Consider the following 24812-nt stretch of genomic DNA (forward strand, 5'->3'; position numbering starts at 1 on the left):
GTACTCAGCAACTGACAGGACACTCAAACTGAAACCAGTTTGCACAGAATATGATGGGTGATGATGCGAATGAATATATATCTTAGCAATGACCAATGCTACCAGAAAGCAGCCTTCACTTAGCAATTAATGAACTTACATTCAAGCAATGAAAATAACTTCAGGCTGTTTAAAGCAAACCAAGCTGGAGATTTCTGTTAGGACATGGCATCGAAATGCCCCAGCTTCAGTTCTTCTTCTTCTTCTGCGTTCACTCGTATGCACACGAGTGGGCTTTTACGTGTATGACCGTTTTTACCCCGCCATGTAGGCAGCCATACTCCGTTTTCGGGGGTGTGCATGCTGGGTATGTTCTTGTTTCCATAACCCACCGAACGCTGACATGGATTACAGGATCTTTAACGTGCGTATTTGATCTTCTGCTTGCATATACACACGAAGGGGGTTCAGGCACTAGCAGGTCTGCACATATGTTGACCTGGGAGATCGTAAAAATCTCCACCCTTTACCCACCAGGCGCCGTCACCATGATTCGGACCCGGGACCCTCAGATTGACAGTCCAACGCTTTAACCATTCGGCTATTGCGCCCGTCCCCAGCTTCAGTTAAAACTGGAGCATTTCTGTGGCCAGTTGGGCCTGCTGTACTGTGTGTTATGACCACTTCAATTACCAACGGTTTTAAACAGCCCTACTTCATTCAGCTTTCTGTGGACGACAATAAAGTGCATGCCACCAGTTTGGAGTGAATCTGCTGATGTATATCTTTCTTTTAACATCTTATTCAAAGTGTGTAATTTCAAGTAATGTCGATATGAGAATGCATGGTTTCAGAGTTGATTAAAACAACAACAACAACAACAACAAAAAACATTGTCTGATCTACAAAGAAATTTGTTTCCTATGCATGTGTCTCTTGGTGACTGAAGTGCCCTTTGTATTTCTCGTCCAAATGACACAGTACATGTTCAGTGTTAGCACAGCAGTCCTCTATGTATCTACACCAAAGTAGTAGAACTGTAGCAGACTTTCTTTCCCAGAGCGCGTTGGGTTACGCTGCTGGTCAGGCATCTGCTTGGCAAATGTGGTGTAGCGTATATGGATTTGTCCGAACGCGGTGATGCCTCCTTGAGCTACTGAAACTGAAACTTTCCCAGAATGTTGACTTTTCTAATAAACACATCAGTCTCGTATACTTTACACCATCCACTATGATCTTTTTTCTGCTCACACTATCGGGTGAATGTGGTGGCGTGTATGTATGTCTTACCTGCAGTCAGTCACCCCATGGTATGCATGTCTTACCTGTCATCACTCCATGGTATGTATGTCTTACCTATCATCACTCCATGGTATGTATGTCTTACCTGTCATCACTCCATGGTATGTATGTCTTACCTATCATCACTCCATGGTATGTATGTCTTACCTGTCATCACTCCATGGTATGTATGCCTTACCTGTCATCACTCCATGGTATGTATGCCTTACCTGTCATCACTCCATGGTATGTATGCCTTACCTGTCATCACTCCATGGTATGTATGTCTTACCTATCATCACCCCATGGTACGTATGTCTTACCTGTCATCACTCCATGGTATGTATGCCTTACCTGTCATCACTCCATGGTATGTATGTCTTACCTGTCATCACTCTATGGTATGTATGTCTTACCTGTCATCACTCCATGGTATGTATGTCTTACCTATCATCACCCCATGGTATGTATGTCTTACCTGTCATTACTCCATGGTATCTTTGCCTTACCTGCAGTCAGTCACTCCATGGTATGTATGCCTTACCTGCAGTCGCTCCACCAGAATGTGGGTCAACACGTCCTCCGGCAGAGAGCAGGCAGCCAGCCCTTCTTCCCTCTCATCCAATGTGCTGATGCTGAGCATCCGGGACACAGGGCGGTTGTTGCCTGCAGAACTGACTGGGAGCTGTCAGACACAGCATCACACAGGGACCTGTCAGACACAGCTTGTACAGCATCACACAGGGACCTGTCAGACACAGCTTGTACAGCATCACACAGGGACCTGTCAGACACAGCATCACACAGGGACCTGTCAGACACAGCTTGTACAGCATCACACAGGGACCTGTCAGACACAGCATTACAGGGACCTGTCAGACACAACATTACAGGGACCTGTCAGACAGCTTGTATAGCATCACACAGGGACCTGTCAGACACAGCATCACACAGGGACCTGTCAGACACAGCTTGTACAGCATCACACAGGGACCTGTCAGACACAGCTTGTACAGCATCACACAGGGACCTGTCAGACACAACTTGTACAGCATCACACAGGGACCTGTCAGACAGCTTGTATAGCATCACACAGGGACCTGTCAGACACAGCATCACACAGTGATCTCTCAGACACAGCTTGTACAGCATCACACAGGGACCTGTCAGACACAACTTGTACAGCATCACACAGGGACCTGTCAGACACAGGTTGTACAGCATCACACAGGGACCTGTCAGACACAGCTTGTACAGCATCACACAGGGACCTGTCAGACACAGCTTGTACAGCATCACACAGGGACCTGTCAGACACAGCTTGTACAGCATCACACAGGGACCTGTCAGACACAGCTTGTACAGCAACACACAGGGACCTGTCAGACACAGCTTGTACAGCATCACACAGGGACCTGTCAGACACAGCTTGTACAGCAACACACGGGGACCTGTCAGACACAGCTTGTACAGCATCACACAGGGACCTGTCAGACACAGCTTGTACAGCATCACACAGGGACCTGTCAGACACAGCTTGTACAGCATCACACAGGGACCTGTCAGACACAGCTTGTACAGCATCACACAGGGACCTGTCAGACACAGCTTGTACAGCAACACACAGGGACCTGTCAGACACAGCTTGTACAGCATCACACAGGGACCTGTCAGACACAGCTTGTACAGCAACACACGGGGACCTGTCAGACACAGCTTGTACAGCATCACACAGGGACCTGTCAGACACAGCTTGTACAGCATCACACAGGGACCTGTCAGACACAGCATCACACAGGGACATGTCAGACACAGCATCACACAGGGACCTGTCATACAGCATCACACAGGGACCTGTCAGACACAGCTTGTACAGCATCACACAGGGACCTGTCAGACACAGCATCACACAGGGACCTGTCATACAGCATCACACAGGGACCTGTCAGACACAGCTTGTACAGCATCACACAGGGACCTGTCAGACACAGCATCACACAGGGACCTGTCAGACACAGCATCACACAGGGACCTGTCAGACACAGCTTGTACAGCATCACACAGGGACCTGTCAGACACAGCTTGTACAGCATCACACAGGGACCTGTCAGACACAGCATCACACAGGGACCTGTCACACACAGCATCACACAGGGACCTGTCAGACACAGCTTGTACAGCATCACACAGGGACCTGTCAGACACAGCATCACACAGGGATCTGCCAGACACAGCATCACACAGGGACCTGTCACACACACACAGAGGATCCAGGGGTACCTCCGTTTAAACCACTTACAAATAACTTTTTAGTGATCTCAGTAAATGATGAGCAGTGACAAAGCCAACAAAAAAAAAAGGCTACACTTATTTCTTGGTTCATCATTGTTTGACCAGTCCATGCCAGCTGCAAAGTTTCTCCTCAGTTAACGCCCAGGGCAAGATGGCACGTATGGTAACAACAGGAACAAAGAAATATCTGGAAGTTCAGCATCAAACTTGCAGAGAGAAGTTTTTCCGTCGCTGGCAGCTCTTGCAGACATGCTACATACAGAGGATTACACTTTCCTTTCACCACTTCGCACTTCTCATTTCCTTCTTGGTGGTGTAATACCAGCCTATTTTGATTTTTTTTTTTTTTTTACTCCACAACAGATTGTAGTCAATCTTTTTACCAATTTTGTGTGCACTACGTCCAAAACACCATAAGTATGGATGAAAAAAAAGTTTGTTTTTCGTTTAACCCATGGGTGTGTTATTTTATCCAAAGTGCCCTGTATCCAAAAGAACAATGGCATCTACAGCGCAGAGTCTTCTTTGGTGCGTCGCCTTCTGGTGATGTAACACTGACAGCTCCCTGTGGACTGCTGGCTCTGGGATGAACCTGGGTGTGGTCGTGTATGTGGGAATTTGGAATGAACGGCGCGGGAGCAATGCCACTGAAGTGGTGCAGATGATGGGGCAGGAAAAGAAACTTGAAAGCAGCTGTGTACACAGCAGCAGCAGCAGCAGCAGCAGCAGTATGAGTACAACACAGGTGACTGACCAGACTGCTGGTTATGTCCATGGCAGACGCTGCAGTGGACTTGCTGCCTCGCCCTTTATCTTTGGTCTTGGAGCCAGTGCGCTGAGACTTGGATTCTGTGTCAGCACAGCCAGACATGTCAGTAAATAACAGTCAGGAGAATGTGTGTATTTTTGTGTGTGTTTGTGTATGTGTGCATGTATATGTGCATATATGTGCGTGTGTGTGTGTGTTTCAAGCATCTGCTTTGCAGATGTGGTGTAGTGTTTATGGATTTGCCCGAACAAAGTGACACCTCCTTGAGCAACCGAACTGAACTGAACTCTGTGTGTGTGTGTGTGTGTGTGTGTGCGCACATGCGTGTGCGTGTGCATGTATATTTGAGATGCATACTTGTGTTTTTTCTTCACTGCTTTCAGGTGTAACATGGACACCTACCCCAGGTGATATGGACAACAGGGAAAACAATCTGTGGACTGTGGGGAGCCGACAGGAGGAGGAAAACTACCTACACTACCAGAGTGATGGGCACAATAGCTAAACGATTAAATAGGAATGGCTGGGTCCCCCCCCCCCCCCAAACCCCAACACCCCCTTCCAACCCCCCTTTCACCTCCCCCTCCCCCCCCGTGTCATTACGCGCTGTGTGATGCGAGCCTGCACTGGTCGTTTCCATGCTGGGTTCCTTGGACTGCGCCTCTCTCTCTGCCTGCTGCTCCTCCCACAGCTTGAGCTCCTCGTTGTATTGATGGGCGGCCTCCCCACACAGCAGGCGTGCCCTGTGAGCGGCGCCAGACGTGCCGGACCTCAGGGCCTCCATCACCACCCCGTCCAGCGTCACCACCGCCGCGTTGTAGTGCTGGGCCAGGGTGACGGCCGTCATGCTTTTTCCTGGGTTGGGAGTACAGCAAGACAAGACAAGACAAGACAAAGTCTTTGTTAACAAAGGATACAGATACAAATACAGGATACTTTAATTATCTCTTTAAGAGAAATTCATTTGTGGTGTAAAACACAAACAATACATGGAAATCACAGTCGTTCAACATAAAAAGACATAAAATGTTAACTCACTCAGTACGGCCAGTCCTCTTTTCTCCTCTACACAGACCCCTGGGATGTCCAGTGGGTGTCTCAATGACCCAACCTTTAGCTTCCGTCGTCAGAATTGTGGTATTCTTTGTCAACATTCACCTCTTCAGTATAAGAGCCTTCCGCTTGCAATATTTTGATGGTGGTAATTGGGGTGAAACGCAGTTAACGTCGTCTCTTTTGCCGTTCGTATGGAGAGAGTTAAGATGTCAAGCTAACTTGGAGGAAGGTGGCAGAATGGTGAAGATGCTTATCTGCCGATACAGAGAGTCCTTGAGAGGTTTGGGCTTCAAATCCCGCTCTCACCCTTTCTCCCAAGTTGGACGGGGGCTGGGAAAATCAAACTGAACAATGATTTGGAGGAGACGATAAACCAAGGTCCCGTGTGCAGCATGCACTTGGTGCACTGAAAAAGAACCCATGGCAATGAGGGTGTTGTCCTCTGGCAAAATTCTGTGGAAGAAATCCAGTCTGATATGTACACAAACGTATCTATATATGCATGCACTTAAGGCCTGACTAAACACTGACTAAACATTGGGTTATGCTGCTGGTCAGGCATCTGCCTAGCAGATGTGGTGCAGCGTATACAGACTTGTCCAAACGCAGTGACATCTTCCTTACGAAACTGATACTGAAACTAGATGAGCAAGGCACAAGCATTTTACTCCAAGCTCTCACACTAAAGAGGGACTTAAGTGAAAGAAACAAAAACCGTAAATAATTAGAAAAGAAAAATCAGCGCACGATGAAAAACCATACTGTATGACTGCAGCCAACTTCCCTTCCCTTCCCCATCATCCCCTTCCCTCCACCGCCACCCCCGTCAGAACAGAGCCAAAGAAAAATCAACCTGAGAGAGTAAATGGAGAGAAAGAAAGGCAAGTAGCCATCACAGTTTGGAGAGGCTGGGTGAGCCAGGCCACACACACACTATCACCTGGTCACGGCACCCCTCCCCAGGCACACGCATACTTCTGCACTCTCTTTCTCATTCATTTTATGTTCTGCTGATCCACCTTACATTTTTCAGTTCACACATTTCTTTGTCTCCTCCCTGCACTCCTCCCTTTGGGATCACAGACATGGAGTGAAAAGTAATGGTATAATAATAACAATAATGATGATGTTAGTAACAATAATAATGATGATGATGATGATGATAGTGATGGTTGTCCCTGGCTCTCAAGGAAGACATGACAGCGCAGCTGTCTATGCACACGGCAGGAACTGTGGCTCTGCAGGCCAGGTCAGGATTTGCAGAGTGGTGAGCACACACAGTGCACTGGAAGTCTGCTGATGCTGCAGGGGGCCGATTTCTCTCGCCGCATGAGCCTTGCTGCAGCGTTGCTCTTCAAGTACCTCTCATGATTTTTTACTTGTAGGAACAATGTTGATAAATACACAAACACCCGTAAAATGCACACACACACACACATGATGATGTTTGTCCTTTGGATTTGAAGATAACCATGGCTTAAAACATCAGATTGGTGGCTGTGGGTATGGAGGTGAGTGATGAGGCCAGTCACGGCCCTGAAGGCTCACCCATATGTGAGACACAAGTGAGTTGGTGCTGTCATGGCAGTGGACGCTGCTCGGGCCTTGCACACAACAAACACGCTTTCTTTGTGCTTCTGTGATGCGCCTGGCTTCAGCTGCATGGGCTCCTGTGGTGATCTTGCTGTGCAAGTTGGACGGTCCAGAGCAACCATCGCCCATGTGTTGACGTCAACGCCCATGTCTCTGGAGGACACTTTGAGGCAGTTTTTGTAGCACTTTCTTCTGGCCCTCCAACTGAGGGCTTGCCTTGACACAGTTCTCTGTACAGCAGCTGCTTCGGCAGCACACACACACACACACACACACACACACATACACAGAGGTGGGCAGTAAAGGGGAAGGGAGGGGGGTGGTGGTGACCCACCTGTGTAAGGACTGCCGTGCACGATGACAGCCAGCCCACAGGTGTTGTCAGCCCCCCTGTCCTGGGCGGTCAGGTCCACCCCTAGGTAGGAGGCGATGGCCGTCAGCACGGGGTTTCTCTCCACCTGCCCCACCTGCCCCTCCTCCATCACCGACAGCACTGGCTCCTGCACCGGCTCTAGACATGACACCGTAAAAAAACAGAAGAATAAAACAGTATATATATATATATATATAATTTATATTGTTTCATTTTATTCGTTTTCATTCTGTTGTTAGACGCACGCAATAGCCAAGCAGTTAAAGCATTGGACTTTCAATCTGAGGGACCCAGGTTCAAATCTCGGTAATGGTGCGTGGTGGGTAAAGGGTGGAAATATTTCTGATCTCCAAGGTCAATATATATGCAGACCTGCTTGTGCCTGAACCCCCTTCATGTGTATACGCACACAGAAGATCAAATGCGCACACTGGAGATCCTGTAATCCATGACAGCCTTCGGTGAGTTATGGAAACAAGAACAAAACCAGCATGCACTCCCCCGAAAACAGAGTATGGCTGTCTACAAGGCAGGGTAAAAACAGTCATACACGTTAAAGCCCACTTGTGTACATATGAGTGAACGTGGGAGAGTTGTAGCCCACAAGCAAAGAAGAAGTTCAAAACCGGACTTTTTTTTTTTTGCTCTCACCATGATCAAGCACTGTTCCATATCTGAAGAAAATTGGATACATGATCTTACTGATGAGCTTTTTTTCAATTCTATGCCATGACTTTTGTCTTTGATCTATGAACTTCAAAAGGATCCTTTTTTTCTTCATGGTCAGTACTTGTTCTACTATTAGGCCAAGTACTGACCATGAAGATGACTGTGACCCTAACTATGAATTGCTAGTACTTCATCAATATGACTCGCAGGGTTTTATCCATATCTATATTATCTTGCCAAGTCTGGCCCCTCCAGAAACACACAGACACGCACAAACACATGCACACACATACACACACTCTGAAACAGGATCAATTCAAAACCTCCCTTTGTTTGTAACACATCTGAGTCAAAAATCTTCCACGGAACCTATGTCTCTTGAACCTCCTGAATGCAGACAGAGATGGAAAAAAACAACAAACAACGCCAACAACAATGGAAAAAAAAGCCCTCCACTTCCACACACCTGCAGTAAGCACAGCACTCTGTTCCTGTGTGTCCTCAGTTCCGGAAAGTCCTCCCACCTCAGACCCGCTGACCATATCCTTCGACTGCTGGGCGGTGACAAACGACGGCGCCGTTGACACATTGGAATGTGACATCTGTTCAGCTGGTGACACTTCCAAAGTCTTGCGATGTTTCTCTGGGTCCTCTCCTGCCACACAACAACACTGGCCACAACAGGAGGTTGGAGGCCCCATAAAAAATGGAAAAAAAAAAAAAAAAAAAAAAACACTGGCCACTGGACATCCGGGCCCTGGGTAGGAGTGAATCATTTTGATAAGTGTGGACAGAAAAACCTGACTTGTCTCTTATGTAAATGCACATGCATGTGTACCTCATGCACTGATTGTGTGTGTGTGTGTGTGTGTGTGTGCACGCGCGCGTGTGTATGACTGCTTCACACCATGTGTGGGAGTGGTGGAAGTGGATGACGACAGAATGAGACGGGAAGAGGGAAGTAAGTTCAAGGCAACAGAGAAGTTAGAAGCTTACTTGACTATTTCAGGAAATCATGTGATTAATAATGCTTCAGTCTCTGTATTTTAATATCTTCATTTGTCTGGCACTCTGTGTGTGTGCAGGAGTGTGTGTGTGTGTGTGTGTGTGTGTGTGTGTGTGTGTGTGTGTTCATGAATGCATGTGGTGTCATTCAGCCAGATCAGACAGAGGGGTACCATTACCATTTTTGTCAATGTCCGATGAGAGCAGACTTGTCTTCTCTCCAGACAGCGCTTCCACGACGCCAGTGTCCTCCAACTCCCCCAGTGGGTTTCCACACTCTGACAACACACCTGTCACCCTTGATTCCACCTTCAACCACCTGTCCTCTTCCTCCTCCAACACACCTGTCATCGTTCATTTTACCTACACACTTGTCATCGTTCATAATTTACCTGCACACATACACCTGTCCTCTTCCTCCTCCAACACACCTGTCATCGTTCATAATTTACCTACACACCTGTCATTATTCATAATCTGTCATCGTTCATGATCTAATTTACCTACACACCTGTCACTGTTCATAATCTGTCATCGTTCATGATCTAATTTACCTACACACCCGTCATTGTTCATAATTTACCTACACACCTGTCATCGTTCATAATTCAACTACACACACACGCACCTGTCCTCTTCCTCCTCAAAAACACCTGTCATTGTTCATTTTACCTACACACCTGTCATCGTTCATTTTACCTACACACCTGTCATCGTTCATTTTACCCACACACACCTGTCCTCTTCTTCCTCCAACACACCTGTCAACGTTCATTTTACCTACACACCTGTCATCGTTCATTTTACCTACACACACACACACACCCCTGTCCTCTTCCTCCTCCAACACACCTGTCATCGTTCATTTTACCTACACACACACACCTGTCCTCTTCCTCCTCCAACACACCTGTCATCGTTCATTTTACCTACACACCTGTCATCTTCCTCCTCCAACACACCTGTCATTGTTCATTTTACCTACACACACACACCTGTCCTCTTCCTCCTTAAAGACACCTGTCATCGTTCATTTTACCTACACACACACACACCTGTCCTCTTCCTCCTTAAAGACACCTGTCATCGTTCATTTTACCTACACACACACACCTGTCAGCTTCCTCCTTAAAGACACCTGTCATCGTTCATTTTACCTACACACACACACCTGTCCTCTTCCTCCTTAAAGACACCTGTCATCATTCATTTTACCTACACACACACACACCTGTCCTCTTCCTCCTTAAAGACACCTGTTATCGTTCATTTTACCTACACACACACACACCTGTCCTCTTCCTCCTTAAAGACACCTGTCATCGTTCATTTTACCTACACACACACACCTGTCGGCTTCCTCCTTAAAGACACCTGTCATTGTTCATTTTACCTACACACACACACCTGTCCTCCTCCTCCTTAAAGACACCTGTCATCGTTAACTATACTGTACTTACCAATGAAGGGCCTGGTAAATGGATAATGGCAATGTTAGAGACAACAGTTAATGTTTGTTCAGAGCTGAGCCATCCCAGTCCTTCGGAATCACAAGATGCTTCACATCAAACAGCACACGGCCAACACAAGCACACACCTTTGTAGTATTCCAGCAGGTCCTTGGGCAGTTTCTCTCCGGCAGAACGGGGAGGCAGCAAGATGGAGCTGAAGTCATCGTAACCCTGAATCCTACGCAGCACCTGAAAGCGAACAAGAGTGGACAGTTACCTTGTGGGCAACAAAAAAGCTGTGCATGAAGTGCTGGGATCCTGAGATACCTGCCATGCTGCTGTCGGTGTACCGTAAAGTTCAGTCTATAAGCCGCGACTTTTTACCCCAGCTTCAACCTCTGCGGCTTATACAATAATGCGGCTTATTTGAGGATTTTAACGATCCCAGGAGTGTCACGTTCTCGTCTATTCTTAGCTGCCCTTCAACTCACCAAAATCATGATTTCTGTCCATGAATTTTTGGATGAGCTTCAGGATAGTGTGCTAACTGTTCACGTTTTATAAATCAAATCCGCACACATTAAAGCCTTCAGATCAGCGTTCAGTTCTACTCTGCTCAAGCGTACACCATCATCATGCGGAAAACGCGACATTATGCCTATGATGCAGCCCTCAAATTGAAGGTGACCGACCTAGCAGACGACAGTGCAAGCGATGAACCAGCAGCGACTTCCACCTTCATGTTCATGAAGTGAAAGCGAGGCTGAAGTCAGTGACAAGATGGCGGAGGAAGCTGTGCTGGTTCTCTTCAACTCGGACACTGAAGACGAAGATTTTAGTGGATTCAGTGAGCAGGATGATGTTGAATAAATGTGACTATCCCTAAATTATGGATCTTATATTCGTTGTGTTTATTTATTATTTTTTTGTGGCACTAGCAGTATTTTTGCTTGCTTTTTTGTTTGTGTTGTTCCCGCTTGTGTTTATTTCATAACCTAGAGTATCGACAGCTTTTCTGTAGTATCAGTATGTGTTCCGGTACTGGAAATAAGTGCGGCTTATAAACCGGTGCAGCTTATGTATGTATAAAGTTCAATTTTTTCCAATATTTAGTGGGTGCGGCTTATATACCAGTGCGCTCAATAGACCGAACTTTACGGTACACACAAAAGTTCATGTGGGTCAGTCAACTGGCTAAATATCCATGCCGCTGGTTTGTAAAGATTTTTTATGTGCCACCTTTCTACCTTTGGTTTCACAAATCTCTGTCCGAACTCTCTGTTCCCACATACCACCTTACAGTCTTATCAGTCACAATGTCACAGCTCCATGTACATGGCTCAGTGAGTACGGCAAACAGGACAAGCAACACTGGCAACAACAAGCAATAAAATCTACAGCAAGACTTATCGCCAAGATACAGCAGACCTGCAACAAGACAGAGAGACAGACAGAGAGAGAGAGAGAGAGTCAAAGTCAAATGTTTTAACTGTCAGGCCTCTGGCCCATAACAACAGGAATAGCATAGTTTCATGAAAAAAACCACATCAAGCATTACTTGAGATATTATCGAGACATTCTTTTCTACATATAAACAAAGAACATTTTGTCATAATAGTGTTTTCACAGGCTATAGAGAGAAAGAGAGAGAGAGAGAGAACACTGAAATGTTTTAATGAACAGGCCATTGGCCCATGTCAATAGGGGTGGTTACAAGTCAATGCAGAGGTACATCACAAACATTTCACTATTAGCAACATACTTTCAAAGCCTAGTCTACGAAGACAGCCAAGCGCTTGACCAATAATTTGTTTTCACTTGCAAAAAGCAATGCAAGATGGAGCATTGTAGTACTTAGAGGGGATATACTGTTGTCTCAGATCAGCATACTGAGGGCATGGAGAGAGAGAGAGAAAGAGAGAGAGAGGGATAGATGGGGAGAGAGAGAGAGAGAGAGAGAGAGAGAGAGAGAGAGAGAGAGAGGGTGGGGTCACCTTTTCCTCCTTGAGATACTGCGAGTCATGCTCGAGGCAGTAGAACTCGATGGGGAAGGTGCAGGGGTTGGTGATGACAACGGTCCGTGTCTCACCCCCGCTGAAGGGCAGGATGCTGGGGAAATCCAGCATGCACTGGCTGAAGTCCAGGCTGGGCTCCTGCCCGTACCCACGGCACACCAGCAACAGCTGCTCCTCGCTCTGAGAGATCTTGAAACGTAACGTCTCCTCGTATTCTTTCTGAAACACACAGTACATACTATGCTTTTTTTTCTTTTTTTTTCAAGAATGGAAACCATGAGATTCACTTTCTGAAATTAACTTAATCTGGCAATATAAGCCAGATATTGTTGTTTTTAATGTCTTTAACTTACCAAACTATTTTAATAGTTTGCTAAACTGATCACTGTATTGGGCATTCACACTTACTGGCACACAATCATAAATTACCAATTCAGAAAATTGAATCCTTTGGCCTTATCAGAAATAAACACCTTCATCATGTATGCTGCAAGTATAATTACATGAACACCATGGACACATCCCTATGTTTGTTGAGGACATAAACCAACACCATGGACACATCCCTATGTTTGTTGAGGACATAAACCAACACCATGGACACATCCCTATGTTTGTTGAGGACATAAACCAACACCATGGACACATCCCTATGTTTGTTGAGGACATAAACCAACATCATGGACACATCCCTATGTTTGTTGAGGACATAAACCAACACCATGGACACATCCCTATGTTTGTTGAGGACATAAACCAACACCATGGACACATCCCTATGTTCGTGCCAACAAACACGGATGCGTTAAAACTTGGCCAACGCTCCACGTCTGGACAGATACCGAACAGCAGCATGATCCAACACACCAGTCAGGCCTTGAGTGCTTGCACATCTCTATCTATATTAGTGTACCTATCAGAGCGGAAGCACTTTATTGCTGTGCACACAGTGCTAACTAAACTGACCTCTTCTGTGGGTGTGAACTTGACCAGGACGTTGACCTTTACGTCTGGCTGCAGAACTCCGCTAGGCGGGATCACCTCAAAGGTGTCCGGCTTCTTCTTCTTCTCTTTCTTCAGCTTCTTGAGCCGCACTGGGCGTCGCAGTGAGTGTGGTGGTGTCTGCCTTGGGTTCTGCAAAAGGGACATCACCAACTCTTTCACTGCCATAGGTGACTTTAGCTGACCAGACAGTGCATCGCCATAGGTGACTTTAGTCGACATCAAGGGTCATTTTTAACAAGACCATTTTTACACTGTAACAAAGCTTGACAGCTGCAGCCAGTTTACAGAATACAGAATACTTTATTATCTCACAAAGAGAAATTCATGTGTGGTGTATTTTACGTAAACAATACACGAAAATCACAGTCTCTCAATGTAAAATTTATACATGAAAGACATAAAATGCTGAAATGCTAAGTTGATAAGGATCTTTCGTACAATGATCACAATCACACATTCATCATTTATACAAAAGAAACATAAAATGCCTAGATACAAAGTTAATGCTAATCAATCTCTTACAATAATCACAAATCAACCAGTGCGACAAGCACAGTAAGAGAAAATATCATACTATAGTTAAAACAACAATGTACATGATTAAAACCAGTTGTTATTTAACAGTATTTAAAATCCATGCACAATTATATAATTCACATAACCTTGCATGCGCACACACACACACACATACATACACACAACAAATACACGCACGCACACACACACACACACACGCACACACACATGTACACACACAACCCCCCTTGCTCCCCTCCCCACACACACACATGCGCGCACACATACAGATATAGATCTCCCAACAGATACGCACACACACACACACATACACACACACACACCTGCACACGCACAAGGGCCAATTTTTAAAACACTTGTGTGTTAATCAGTCAGTTATTTAAGAAATGAATGGACTGGGGTATAAAATTGTTTTAGGTTCAAAAGGTTTTCAGTTTGGGAAATCAATAGCATTTTCCTGAAGGTAAAAGTTTGTAATATTTGAAAGAATATGGCTGTCATCACTTCTGATCTTTGTTGATTTTTCTTTCACACGTTGTCTGTACGGCTCATTAAGAGGTTCTTGTTTGACCCCAACTATTTTGGTGGACACATTCACAAATTTGCTCAAAGTGTTCTTGTTCTTCATGTTTAAACTTCCATACCAGCAGATAAAAGAGAAAGTTAAAGCCGATTCAATGAAGCAGCGGTAGAAACCCTGGAGAATTTTAGGACTGACCTGGATCTTTCAAAGCTTCTGTAAACAGTAGATGCCAGACTGGCATTTCTTTTGGATGTGATATGTGTTGGGTGTAAAACGGAGTTTTTCATCAATTATTGTACCAAAGTATTCATATTCACTGACTCTCAACTTTTGTTCCATTGATATAGCGGTGCGGGATGGGGAACGGGCTTTTCCTGAAATCAATAACCATTTTTGTTTTTTGAACATTTAAATCTAAAGAGCTGTCCTTGCACCAGGTAGAAAACATCTCAACTTGTTCAAAATAGACAGTGTCAGAGTTAGAAAGATCTTCAAGTGCAGTGTCATCAGAGGAATTTTATCAAGGGTGTTGTGTTTGCACCAGTGCAGTCACTGGTGTATAATGTGAACAAGACAGGTGACAGAACTGATCCTTGGGGAGCGCCAGTTGAAGTTGATTTGAAGGAGGAAAGAGCTTGAAGAAAACGGACAGACTGGGTTCTGTTAACAAGGGAATTGGTGAGCCATAGAACAAGCTTTGGACAAACGCTGAGAGAAAGAAACTTCGGTGCCATCAGATGTGGTTGTATGGTATTGAATGCAGAAGAAAAATCTATGAACAGAATATGAACAAACAAATTTGGTTTCTCAAAGTGGGTGTATGCATGATGGAGAGTGAGTGTAGCATTGGCAGTACTTCGACTGGATCTGTATGCAAACTGATGTTGATCATTGTGTGGAACAGTGTGTGACAGGATGTATTTGAGGATTATACATTCAAAGCACTTCATCACAATAGGGGTAAGGGCAATGGGGCAATAGTCGTTCAAGGAGATAGACCTTTTGATTTTTAGGACAGGGCGAATGATGGATTTCTTCCACAGGTCAGGAACACAACAATCTTTTAAAGACCGGGTGTATATGCTGCTAAACACACCACATAACTGTGAGGCACACGTCTTCAAAAGACGACCACTGATCTCACCAGGACCAATTGCTTTTTTCACATGCAGTTTTTTAAAAACAGATTCAACAGCACAGGAGTCAACAACAACATAATTTTCATCATTAAAAGCATTTTTCTGAAGGTCAGTGATTACTTTTGCTAAGTCATTTTTCAGGTCTTCGTGTTCAAAGCGACAATAGAACTTATAAAGTTTCTCTGAAAAACGTTTTCCTACCAACAGAACAATGACAAACCTTTGCCTCCTGCCTGAGTTTGAAGTGAACAAGTCCATTGTGTTGTTTTGACTTGAACCGAAGCCTGTGACTGAGAGTATAGTGTCTAAAATATTTGGCACTCCGGAGCGTTTTTCACACGGAAACTTTGCGGTAAAAGATAAATATCCATGAAGATGAAAAACATGCATTTATGAAGTTTCTTGGTGTGAGTGTGTGTGTGTGTGTGTTTGTGTGTGTGTGTGTGTGTGTGTGCGCATGTGATTGTGTGTGTGTGTGTTTGTGTGAACACTCATGACCTCATATATGTGTGTGTGTGTGCCTTTATTTGTGTGTGTGTGTGTGTGTGTGTGTGTGTGTGTGTGTGTGAGAGAGAGAGAGAGAGAGAGAGAGAAAGAGAGAGAGAGAGAGAGAGAGAGAGAGAGAGAGAGAGAGAGAGAGAGAGAGTGAGTTGACAAGCTGAAGCTGATGATGTGAAGGAAAGACGACAAACAACCACAACAGCTGTGAACCTACCATCTCCCCCTTGTCGCTGGCTTCGTGGACGACGGACCATGAGCAGGGCACCTTCTGGTGGTTGTGGATGCGGAGCAGCAGAATGCAGCACTCTCCGCACTTGACGCAGTCAAAGTCCAGCTCCTCCTCAGACAGCTGCATGCTGGGCACCGTCACCACCGCCCTCAGGCAAAGCTCCACCACTGGGCCGTGAAGGATCTGGGGGAAGAGGGGGCGTGGGGGTGATCGTTCACACTTTGTGTGTGTGTGTGTGTGTGTGTGTGTGTGTGTGTGTGTTGCGTTGCGTTGCGTTGCGTTGCGGTGTGTGTGTGTGTGTGTGTGTGTGTGTGCATGCGTGCGTGCATGCATGTGTGCATGTGTGTGTGTGTAGTGTGTGCTTCTGTTTACTTGTGTGCACATGTGTAGACGCTCGTGTGTGTGTGTGTGTGTGTGTATGTGCGCGTGTGTGCTGGGAGAGAGAGAAAGAGAGAGAGAGAGAGAGTGTGTGTGTGTGTGTGCTGACTGTTGGAATTGTTACTGATGCAAGAGGGGGTCAGCCAGCCACAAGGGTTGGTTGAATGTGGTGCTCCCTCCCTATCCATCCCTTTCCCTAGGCTAAGCCACCTCTCCTATTTTCCATGCACACACACACACACACAGACACAAAACACACACCACAGCACACACACCCCCGTCAACCCACCCCCCACACACACAACACAAAACACCACCACCACCACCACCACCCACAAAACCACAGCTCACATCAATGGGAACGGTGACCTCCACAGGTCCAGGGGTCAGGCCGGCGGCCTTGGGATCAAAGGAGGTGACAAAGTCGATGGTCTCGTGGTCAGGAGCCCCAGGCAGCTGGTGAACGGTGTCCAGACCGACCACGAAGCCCAGGGGGCCCAGGGCCCCGCGCTTCACCCGGAAGGACACTGGGTACCACCCCGTGTTGGTCACCCGCACCGTCTGGGTCGGCTTGGTCCCCGGCACCACGTAGCCAAAGTCCAGGAGGTACATGGGCAGCTTGGGTCTGTAAACACACACCAGTCATCTGTCACTCTTGGGGGGCAGTTTGGGTTTTTTGGGCAGTTTGGGCCTGTAACACACCACTCATCTGTCACTTTTTGGGGGGGCAGTTTGGGCCTGTAACACACCACTCATCTGTCACTTTTTGGGGGGCAGTTTGGGCCTGTAACACACCACTCATCTGTCACTTTTTGGGGGGGCAGTTTGGGCCTGTAACACACCACTCATCTGTCAATTTTTTGGGGGGCAGTTTGTGCCTGTAACACACCACTCACCTGTCATTTTGGGGGGGTGGGGGGTGGGCCTGTAACACACCACTCATCTGTCAATTTTTTGGGGGGGCAGTTTGTGCCTGTAACACACCACTCACCTGTCACTTTTGGGGGGGTGGGGGGTGGGCCTGTAACACACCACTCATCTGTCAATTTTTTGGGGGGCAGTTTGTGCCTGTAACACACCACTCATCTGTCACTTTTTGGGCAGTTTGGGCCTGTAACACACCACTCACCTGTCACTTTTTGGGCAGTTTGGGTTTTTTAAGGCAGTTTGGGCCTGTAACACACCACTCATCTGTCACTTTTTGGGCAGTTTGGTTTTTTGGGGCAGTTTGGGCCTGTAACACACCACTCACCTGTCACTTTTTGGGCAGTTTGGGTTTTTGGGGCAGTTTGGGCCTGTAACACACCACTCACCTGTCACTTTTTGGGCAGTTTGGGTTTTTTGGGCAGTTTGGGCCTGTAACACACCACTCATGTCACTTTTTCGGCAGTTTGGGGCCTGTAACATACCACTAATCTGTCACTTTTTGGGCAGTTTGGGCCTGTAACACACCACTCATGTCACTTTTTCGGCAGTTTGGGGCCTGTAACATACCACTAATCTGTCACTTTTTGGGCAGTTTGGGCCTGTAACACACCACTCATGTCACTTTTTCGGCAGTTTGGGGCCTGTAACATACCACTAATCTGTCACTTTTTGGGCAGTTTGGGCCTGTAACACACCACTCATGTCACTTTTGGGGCAGTTTGGGGCCTGTAACATACCACTAATCTGTCACTTTTTGGGCAGTTTGGGCTTTTGGGGCAGTTTGGGCTTTTTGGGCAGTTTGGGCCTGCATCAACTTGACACTTTGGGTAGTTTGAGCCTGCAAACACCACTCGCCACCTTTTGGGCAGTTCGGGCCTGCACACAGCACGGTTCACTTTTTGGGCAGTTTGGGCCTGCACACACTTGTTACTTTTGGGGCAGTTTGGGCCTGCAAACACAACTTGTCCACTTTTGGGGCAGTTTTGGCCTGCAAACCCAGCTTGTCCACTTTTGGGGCAGTTTGGGCCTGCAAACACAACTTATCACTTTGGGCAGTTTGGACCTGCAACATAACTTATCAACTGGGGAAGGTACTCACCCACCCATTCACACGTGGGTGGAGTGAGAAAAATTGGAATAAAAAGTGCCTTTCCCCCAAAAAACATTACACCATGCTGAAAACAGGCTTTGAACCCTGATCACAGGTAAACACTGAACAACAGAAATCCAGTGCCTAACCCATTCTGATAAATGATTTTTTTTTTCTTTTTCTTTCACTGAATACTGTGCTAGGTATCTCATAAGAAGCTTCAAATCTGACATTTTTTTCTTCTTGTGTTTTTTTAAAGCTCACGTTTGATGGGTGCAATAGCCCAGTGGTGAAACCGTTGGACTTTCAATCTGAGGGTCCTGGGTTCGAATCTTGGTAAGAGCGCCTGGTGGGTAAAGGGTGGAGATTTTTCCGATCTCCCTGGGCAACCTATGTGCAGACCTGCTTATGCCTGAACCCCCTTCAAGTGTTCACACAAGCAGAATATCAAATACGCATGTTAAAGATCCTGTAATCCATGTCAGCCTTCGGTGGGTTATGGAAACAAGAACGTACCCAGCATGTAACCCCCTGAAGACACAGTATGACTGCCTTCATGGCCGGGTAAAAAAGGGTCATATACACAAAGGCCCACTTGTGTACATACAAATGAATGTGGGAGTTGCAGCCCACAAATGAATGTGGGAGCTGCAGCCCAGGAAGGAAGAAGAAGGAGAAGAAAGCTCACTTTTGCTTCTTGCTGCTTGGTCGGGTGAGCTCCTTCACTTCGCCCACGGAGCAGCGAGGCATGGAGGGGGAATGACTGGTGCGCCTCATCATCTCTGCCGTTCTCTCCACCTCCAGACTGTAGGTAGTGCTCTGGGCGGCCAGGATCATCCTGTGGATGGCAAAGTTCCGCACCGCCAGCCTCTCCACCTCCAGCAGCACCTCCTGAATGGACGGCACCACCGGGATGTTCTGCAACAACACTACCGCGTGCTGATGCTGCCAGGGACCTCTGGCACACACAGGCTGGTCTGGCACCTCCGTGACGTGTGTGTCAGGCACTGTGTCTGCTTAGTGTCTGTCCATGGATGTGGGTGAGTGTGTGTGTAAGTGTGTGCGTGTGCGTGTGTGTGCATGCGTTTGTGTGTGTGTGTGTGTGTGTGTGTTGCGTGTGTGCTCTGTGTGTGTGTGTGTCTGTGTGTCTTATGTTTCATGCATGAGCATGTGTGTGAGTGTGTGTGTATGTGTGTGAGTGCATGCATACATGTTGGTGTGTGTGTGTGTGTGTGTGTGTGTGTGTGCGTCTGGGTGTCTTGTGTTACATGCACGAGCATGTGTGTGAGTGTGTGTATGTGTATGTCTGTGAGTGCACGTATGCAAGTTGGTGTGTGTGTTTGTGAGGTGTGTGTGTGTGTGTGTGTGTGTGTGTGTGTGTGTGTGTGTTTCCTCAATGTCAAACAACATGCACTAGTCCGTGCATGTCATGCCACATCAGCCATCACACACAAAAAAAGAAAAACATACTACGAATATGAATGACTGATACAGATACTTATATAGCGCCTATCCTCGCTTGGAGATCAAGCTCTAAGTGCCTTTCAAACACGGGGTCAGTTGCACAACAGGCTGGCTAGCTGGGTATAGCCGACTGACGGCTGCCATTGGGCACTTTTCATTTGCTTCCCGTGTCATTGAATCAGTTTTCAGGCACACACACATACACACTCAGACAGACATGTACATGTATGACCATTTTATTTACCAAAGAGGCAGCCATACTCCGTTTTGGGAGATGGGCATGCTGGGTACGTTCTTGTTTCCATAACCCACCGAACGCTGACATGGATTACAGGATCTTTAACAAAAGGGGTTTGGGCACAAGTAGGTCTGCATATATGCTGACCTGGGTGATAAGAAAAATCTCCACTCTTTACCAGCCAGGCGCCGTTAACGAGATTCGAACCTGGGACCCTCAAATTGAGAGTCCAACACTTTAACCACTCGGCTATTGCACCCATGGCAATAGACAATACAGACGCTGCCACCGTACTGACCATCCACAAGATGTAAAAAACAAAAACAAAACAAAAACAAAAAAACGCACCCCACCTCACCTGCAACAAAGTGTTCAGCTCATGCACGGTGGCCGAGTCGAAGGGGTCCTTCAGGCAGTCGTGGCAGGTCTTGTGGAAGAAAGAGTTGGTGAGGGTGTTGAGGGCGGTGTCAGAGCAGACAGGCAGCAGGTTCCTGCAGGCCTCCTTCAGCAGGACCTGGTACTGCTGCTCCTCACAGCCACCAACGTCGCTCACAGAAAGGCAGCAGCGAGGCAGGTCTAGGGAGATGCGGGGGAACACCCCCTCCCCGTAGATGTGGATCACGTCCGGCTCAAAGTGGGCAACCTGATCACACACACACACACACACACACCAAATCAATTAACACAAGCTGTGTGTGTGTGTGTGTGTGTGTGTGCATGTGTGTGTGTGTGTGTGTGTGTGTGTGTGTGGACTGCTGGCTACTGGGAGTGCTGCTGACCAAGCTGGGTGTGGTGGGGGGTGGAGTGATGGGGGACGTGGTGGGGGGCAGGGTGATGGGTGTGGTGGGGGGTGGAGTGATGGGGGACGTGGTGGGGGGCGGGGTGATGGGTGTGGTGGGGGGTGGAGTGATGGGGGACGTGGTGGGGGGCAGGGTGATGGGTGTGGTGGGGGGTGGAGTGATGGGGGACGTGGTGGGGGGTGGAGTGATGGGGGACGTGGTGGGGGGCGGGGTGATGGGTGTGGTGGGGGGCAGGGTAATGGGTGTGGTGGGGGGTGGAGTGATGGGGGACGTGGTGGGGGGCAGGGTGATGGGTGTGGTGGGGGGCAGGGTGATGGGTGTGGTGGGGGGTGGAGTGATGGGGGACGTGGTGGGGGGCGGGGTGATGGGGGACGTGGTGGGGGGCGGAGTGATGGGGGACGTGGTGGGGGGCGGAGTGATGGGGGACGTGGTGGGGGGCAGGGTGATGGGGGACGTGGTGGGGGGCGGAGTGATGGGGGACGTGGTGGGGGGCGGAGTGATGGGGGACGTGGTGGGGGGCAGGGTGATGGGTGTGGTGGGGGGTGGAGTGATGGGGGACGTGGTGGGGGGTGGAGTGATGGGGGGTGGAGTGATGGGGGACGTGGTGGGGGGCAGGGTGATGGGGGGTGGAGTGATGGGGGACGTGGTGGGGGGTGGAGTGATGGGGGGTGGAGTGATGGGGGACGTGGTGGGGGGTGGAGTGATGGGGGACGTGGTTGGGGGGTGGAGTGATGGGGGACGTGGTGGGGGGTGGAGTGATGGGGGACATGGTGGGGGGCGGAGTGATGGGGGGTGGAGTGATGGGGGACGTGGTGGGGGGTGGAGTGATGGGGGACGTGGTGGGGGGTGGAGTGATGGGGGGTGGAGTGATGGGGGACGTGGTGGGGGGTGGAGTGATGGGGGACGTGGTGGGGGGCGGGGTGATGGGTGTGGTGGGGGGTGGAGTGATGGGGGACGTGGTGGGGGGCAGGGTGATGGGGGACGTGGTGGGGGGTGGAGTGATGGGGGACGTGGTGGGGGGCGGGGTGATGGGTGTGGTGGGGGGTGGAGTGATGGGGGACGTGGTGGGGGGCGGGGTGATGGGTGTGGTGGGGGGTGGAGTGATGGGGGACGTGGTGGGGGGCAGGGTGATGGGGGACGTGGTGGGGGGTGGAGTGATGGGGGACGTGGTGGGGGGCGGGGTGATGGGTGTGGTGGGGGGTGGAGTGATGGGGGACGTGGTGGGGGGCGGAGTGATGGGGGACGTGGTGGGGGGCGGGGTGATGGGTGTGGTGGGGGGTGGAGTGATGGGGGACGTGGTGGGGGGCGGGGTGATGGGTGTGGTGGGGGGTGGAGTGATGGGGGACGTGGTGGGGGGCAGGGTGATGGGGGACGTGGTGGGGGGTGGAGTGATGGGGGACGTGGTGGGGGGCGGGGTGATGGGTGTGGTGGGGGGTGGAGTGATGGGGGACGTGGTGGGGGGCGGAGTGATGGGGGACGTGGTGGGGGGCGGGGTGATGGGGGACGTGGTGGGGGGCAGGGTGATGGGTGTGGTGGGGGGTGGAGTGATGGGGGACGTGGTGGGGGGCAGGGTGATGGGGGACGTGGTGGTGGCGGGGTGATGGGTGTGGTGGGGGTGGGGTGATGGGGGGGACTCAAGAGTTCTGAAGCATGATTTTTTTTCTCTTTTTGTTAATATTTCTTTTATGACATTCCTCCATAACACTGATGCATAAAATTTATGCCACTGAAACAGTGCTTAAGAACAACCCCCAAAAATAATAACAGAATAATTTTTTTTTTTAAATAGCCAACCACAGCAGTCATTTCAGGGTTGACAGCACATTAAAAACAAATGCACAGATAAAAAATACACTTTAGACCCAAACACATACATGCACCATTCCAAAACAGCAAAACATGTCACTCAGTCCAAAGACATATTGAACTGCACCCTAAACACCCGAGAACTAATGATGCTAGCATGGTGTATATACATACTTAAACTGCAATATACACAAGTTGTTGTTTTTTTATATGCCTCTTGCAACTTCAAAATGTTCAGGGGTTTTTTTTTCTTGTATCCATTTACCTTAAAAAACAACAACTTCATTGTGACCTTTAAAAGTGAAAAACATTCACACTGATTGCATGCGTTTTTGACCAGAGAGTGCCTGACTTTATAAATTCTCTCTCTGTAACCTGCTGTACCTGTCCTAAGTTCTGTCCACTGTGTCACCACCAGCAACCACCACCACCACCACCACTACCACCCCTGACAGTCTGACCTGTAGCCAAACCTGTGGCTGACGACTACACACACACCTGAATAGAAAAGCGTTTGGAGAAAGATCCTGGAAAGCCGGGGAGGAAGCGAACCTGCAGTTTCTGCTCACAGAACGGGTCCATCCGCCCCTGAAATAAACACAACAATAAAGGCCAAACATGTATGACATATGATCCGTCGTGTCTTGACTATGACCACCAGAACAGCAGAGGAGGCATCTGCTGTCCTGACCCATCTGGGCTAGAATTTGATTACAGTGGAGAGCGTCTTGCCCAAGTTACTCTCTGGGCCATGAGGGTTTTAGGAAAGCTGGCACTGGGGTGGTTCCCAAAGGCCAACTAGCCCCTAAGGCTGCAGCCTCCTAATTTCATCGTCCTTCACAAAAGACTGAGCTGTAAATTACTTCCCCTTTCAGAGGAGAAACCGCTCATCACACAGCTCTCACTCTGCTGTTAGCCAAAATGTAAACTTACGTCAGTCTGTGATATAAGCCAAGCACTGGGCCTCTATGCACATACACATCTTTCACAAACTGTCAAACATGGACCTGTTCATGCCTCCCTTCTCTCTCTTCCTGTCCAAAGAAACAGCCTTTGCCATTCCTGAAATGAGAGACAGGGTTACCCAGAAATACAGAAAAGGAAAGAGGTTAAAAAAAGATGGGGGCTAGAAATATAAACAGATACAGACACATGCTGAAATACCAGACAGAAGACAGACATGTTGTAGAGCACATGTTGTACACAAATAACAAGGAGGACGACGCTGAATGTCCATTTCACACTACATCATCATTTAACCCTTTAGCTGCTCAGACATTTTGCAATGCTCTATGCTGAGAAAAGTTTCAGAAAAATGGAAAATTCTCACTTGAAGAATCTCAGTTCAGTCCTGTCTCCTAAATTATTGAAGATAATCGTATAAAAAGTATATATCACCATGCTACTGTCTTTACAAACAAAACACACACACACACACACAGCTACACACACACACACACAAACACACACACACACACACACAAGAGGCTGGTGACCCACAGAATGAGGGACCAGCTCAGGCTGGCCTGGTTTGGGGGCTCCCAGTTCCACAGGATGGATGTCCAGGGCATAGAAACTGAAGGGCACCCGGCCTGCATTCACCAGGGTCAGCTCCTTCACCCCCACACTGTCGTACAGCTGGCAACACAACACAGTCACACAGCTGATAACGTCACACTCACCTCTGTTAAT

General features: G+C 48.1%; 1 protein-coding gene across 1 annotated transcript in view; it reads right to left on the minus strand.

Moving 5' to 3' along the window:
* LOC143300330 (hydrocephalus-inducing protein homolog) overlaps positions 1-24812 on the minus strand; it is a 142558-nt gene that overhangs the window by 75359 nt on the left and 42387 nt on the right. The window contains exons 26-40 of the mRNA XM_076613931.1: positions 24621-24758; positions 23619-23708; positions 20873-21157; positions 19501-19730; positions 17147-17420; positions 16403-16600; positions 13450-13617; positions 12463-12702; positions 10615-10717; positions 9197-9295; positions 8479-8667; positions 7305-7481; positions 4925-5176; positions 4307-4401; positions 1805-1945 (exon numbers count right to left, since the gene is read on the minus strand). Coding sequence (XP_076470046.1) covers positions 1805-1945; positions 4307-4401; positions 4925-5176; positions 7305-7481; positions 8479-8667; positions 9197-9295; positions 10615-10717; positions 12463-12702; positions 13450-13617; positions 16403-16600; positions 17147-17420; positions 19501-19730; positions 20873-21157; positions 23619-23708; positions 24621-24758 — 2679 coding nt within the window. The remainder of the gene's footprint in view (positions 1-1804; positions 1946-4306; positions 4402-4924; positions 5177-7304; positions 7482-8478; positions 8668-9196; positions 9296-10614; positions 10718-12462; positions 12703-13449; positions 13618-16402; positions 16601-17146; positions 17421-19500; positions 19731-20872; positions 21158-23618; positions 23709-24620; positions 24759-24812) is intronic.

Source organism: Babylonia areolata, chromosome 26, assembly GCF_041734735.1.
Source record: "Babylonia areolata isolate BAREFJ2019XMU chromosome 26, ASM4173473v1, whole genome shotgun sequence".
Lineage (NCBI taxonomy): Eukaryota > Metazoa > Mollusca > Gastropoda > Neogastropoda > Buccinidae > Babylonia > Babylonia areolata.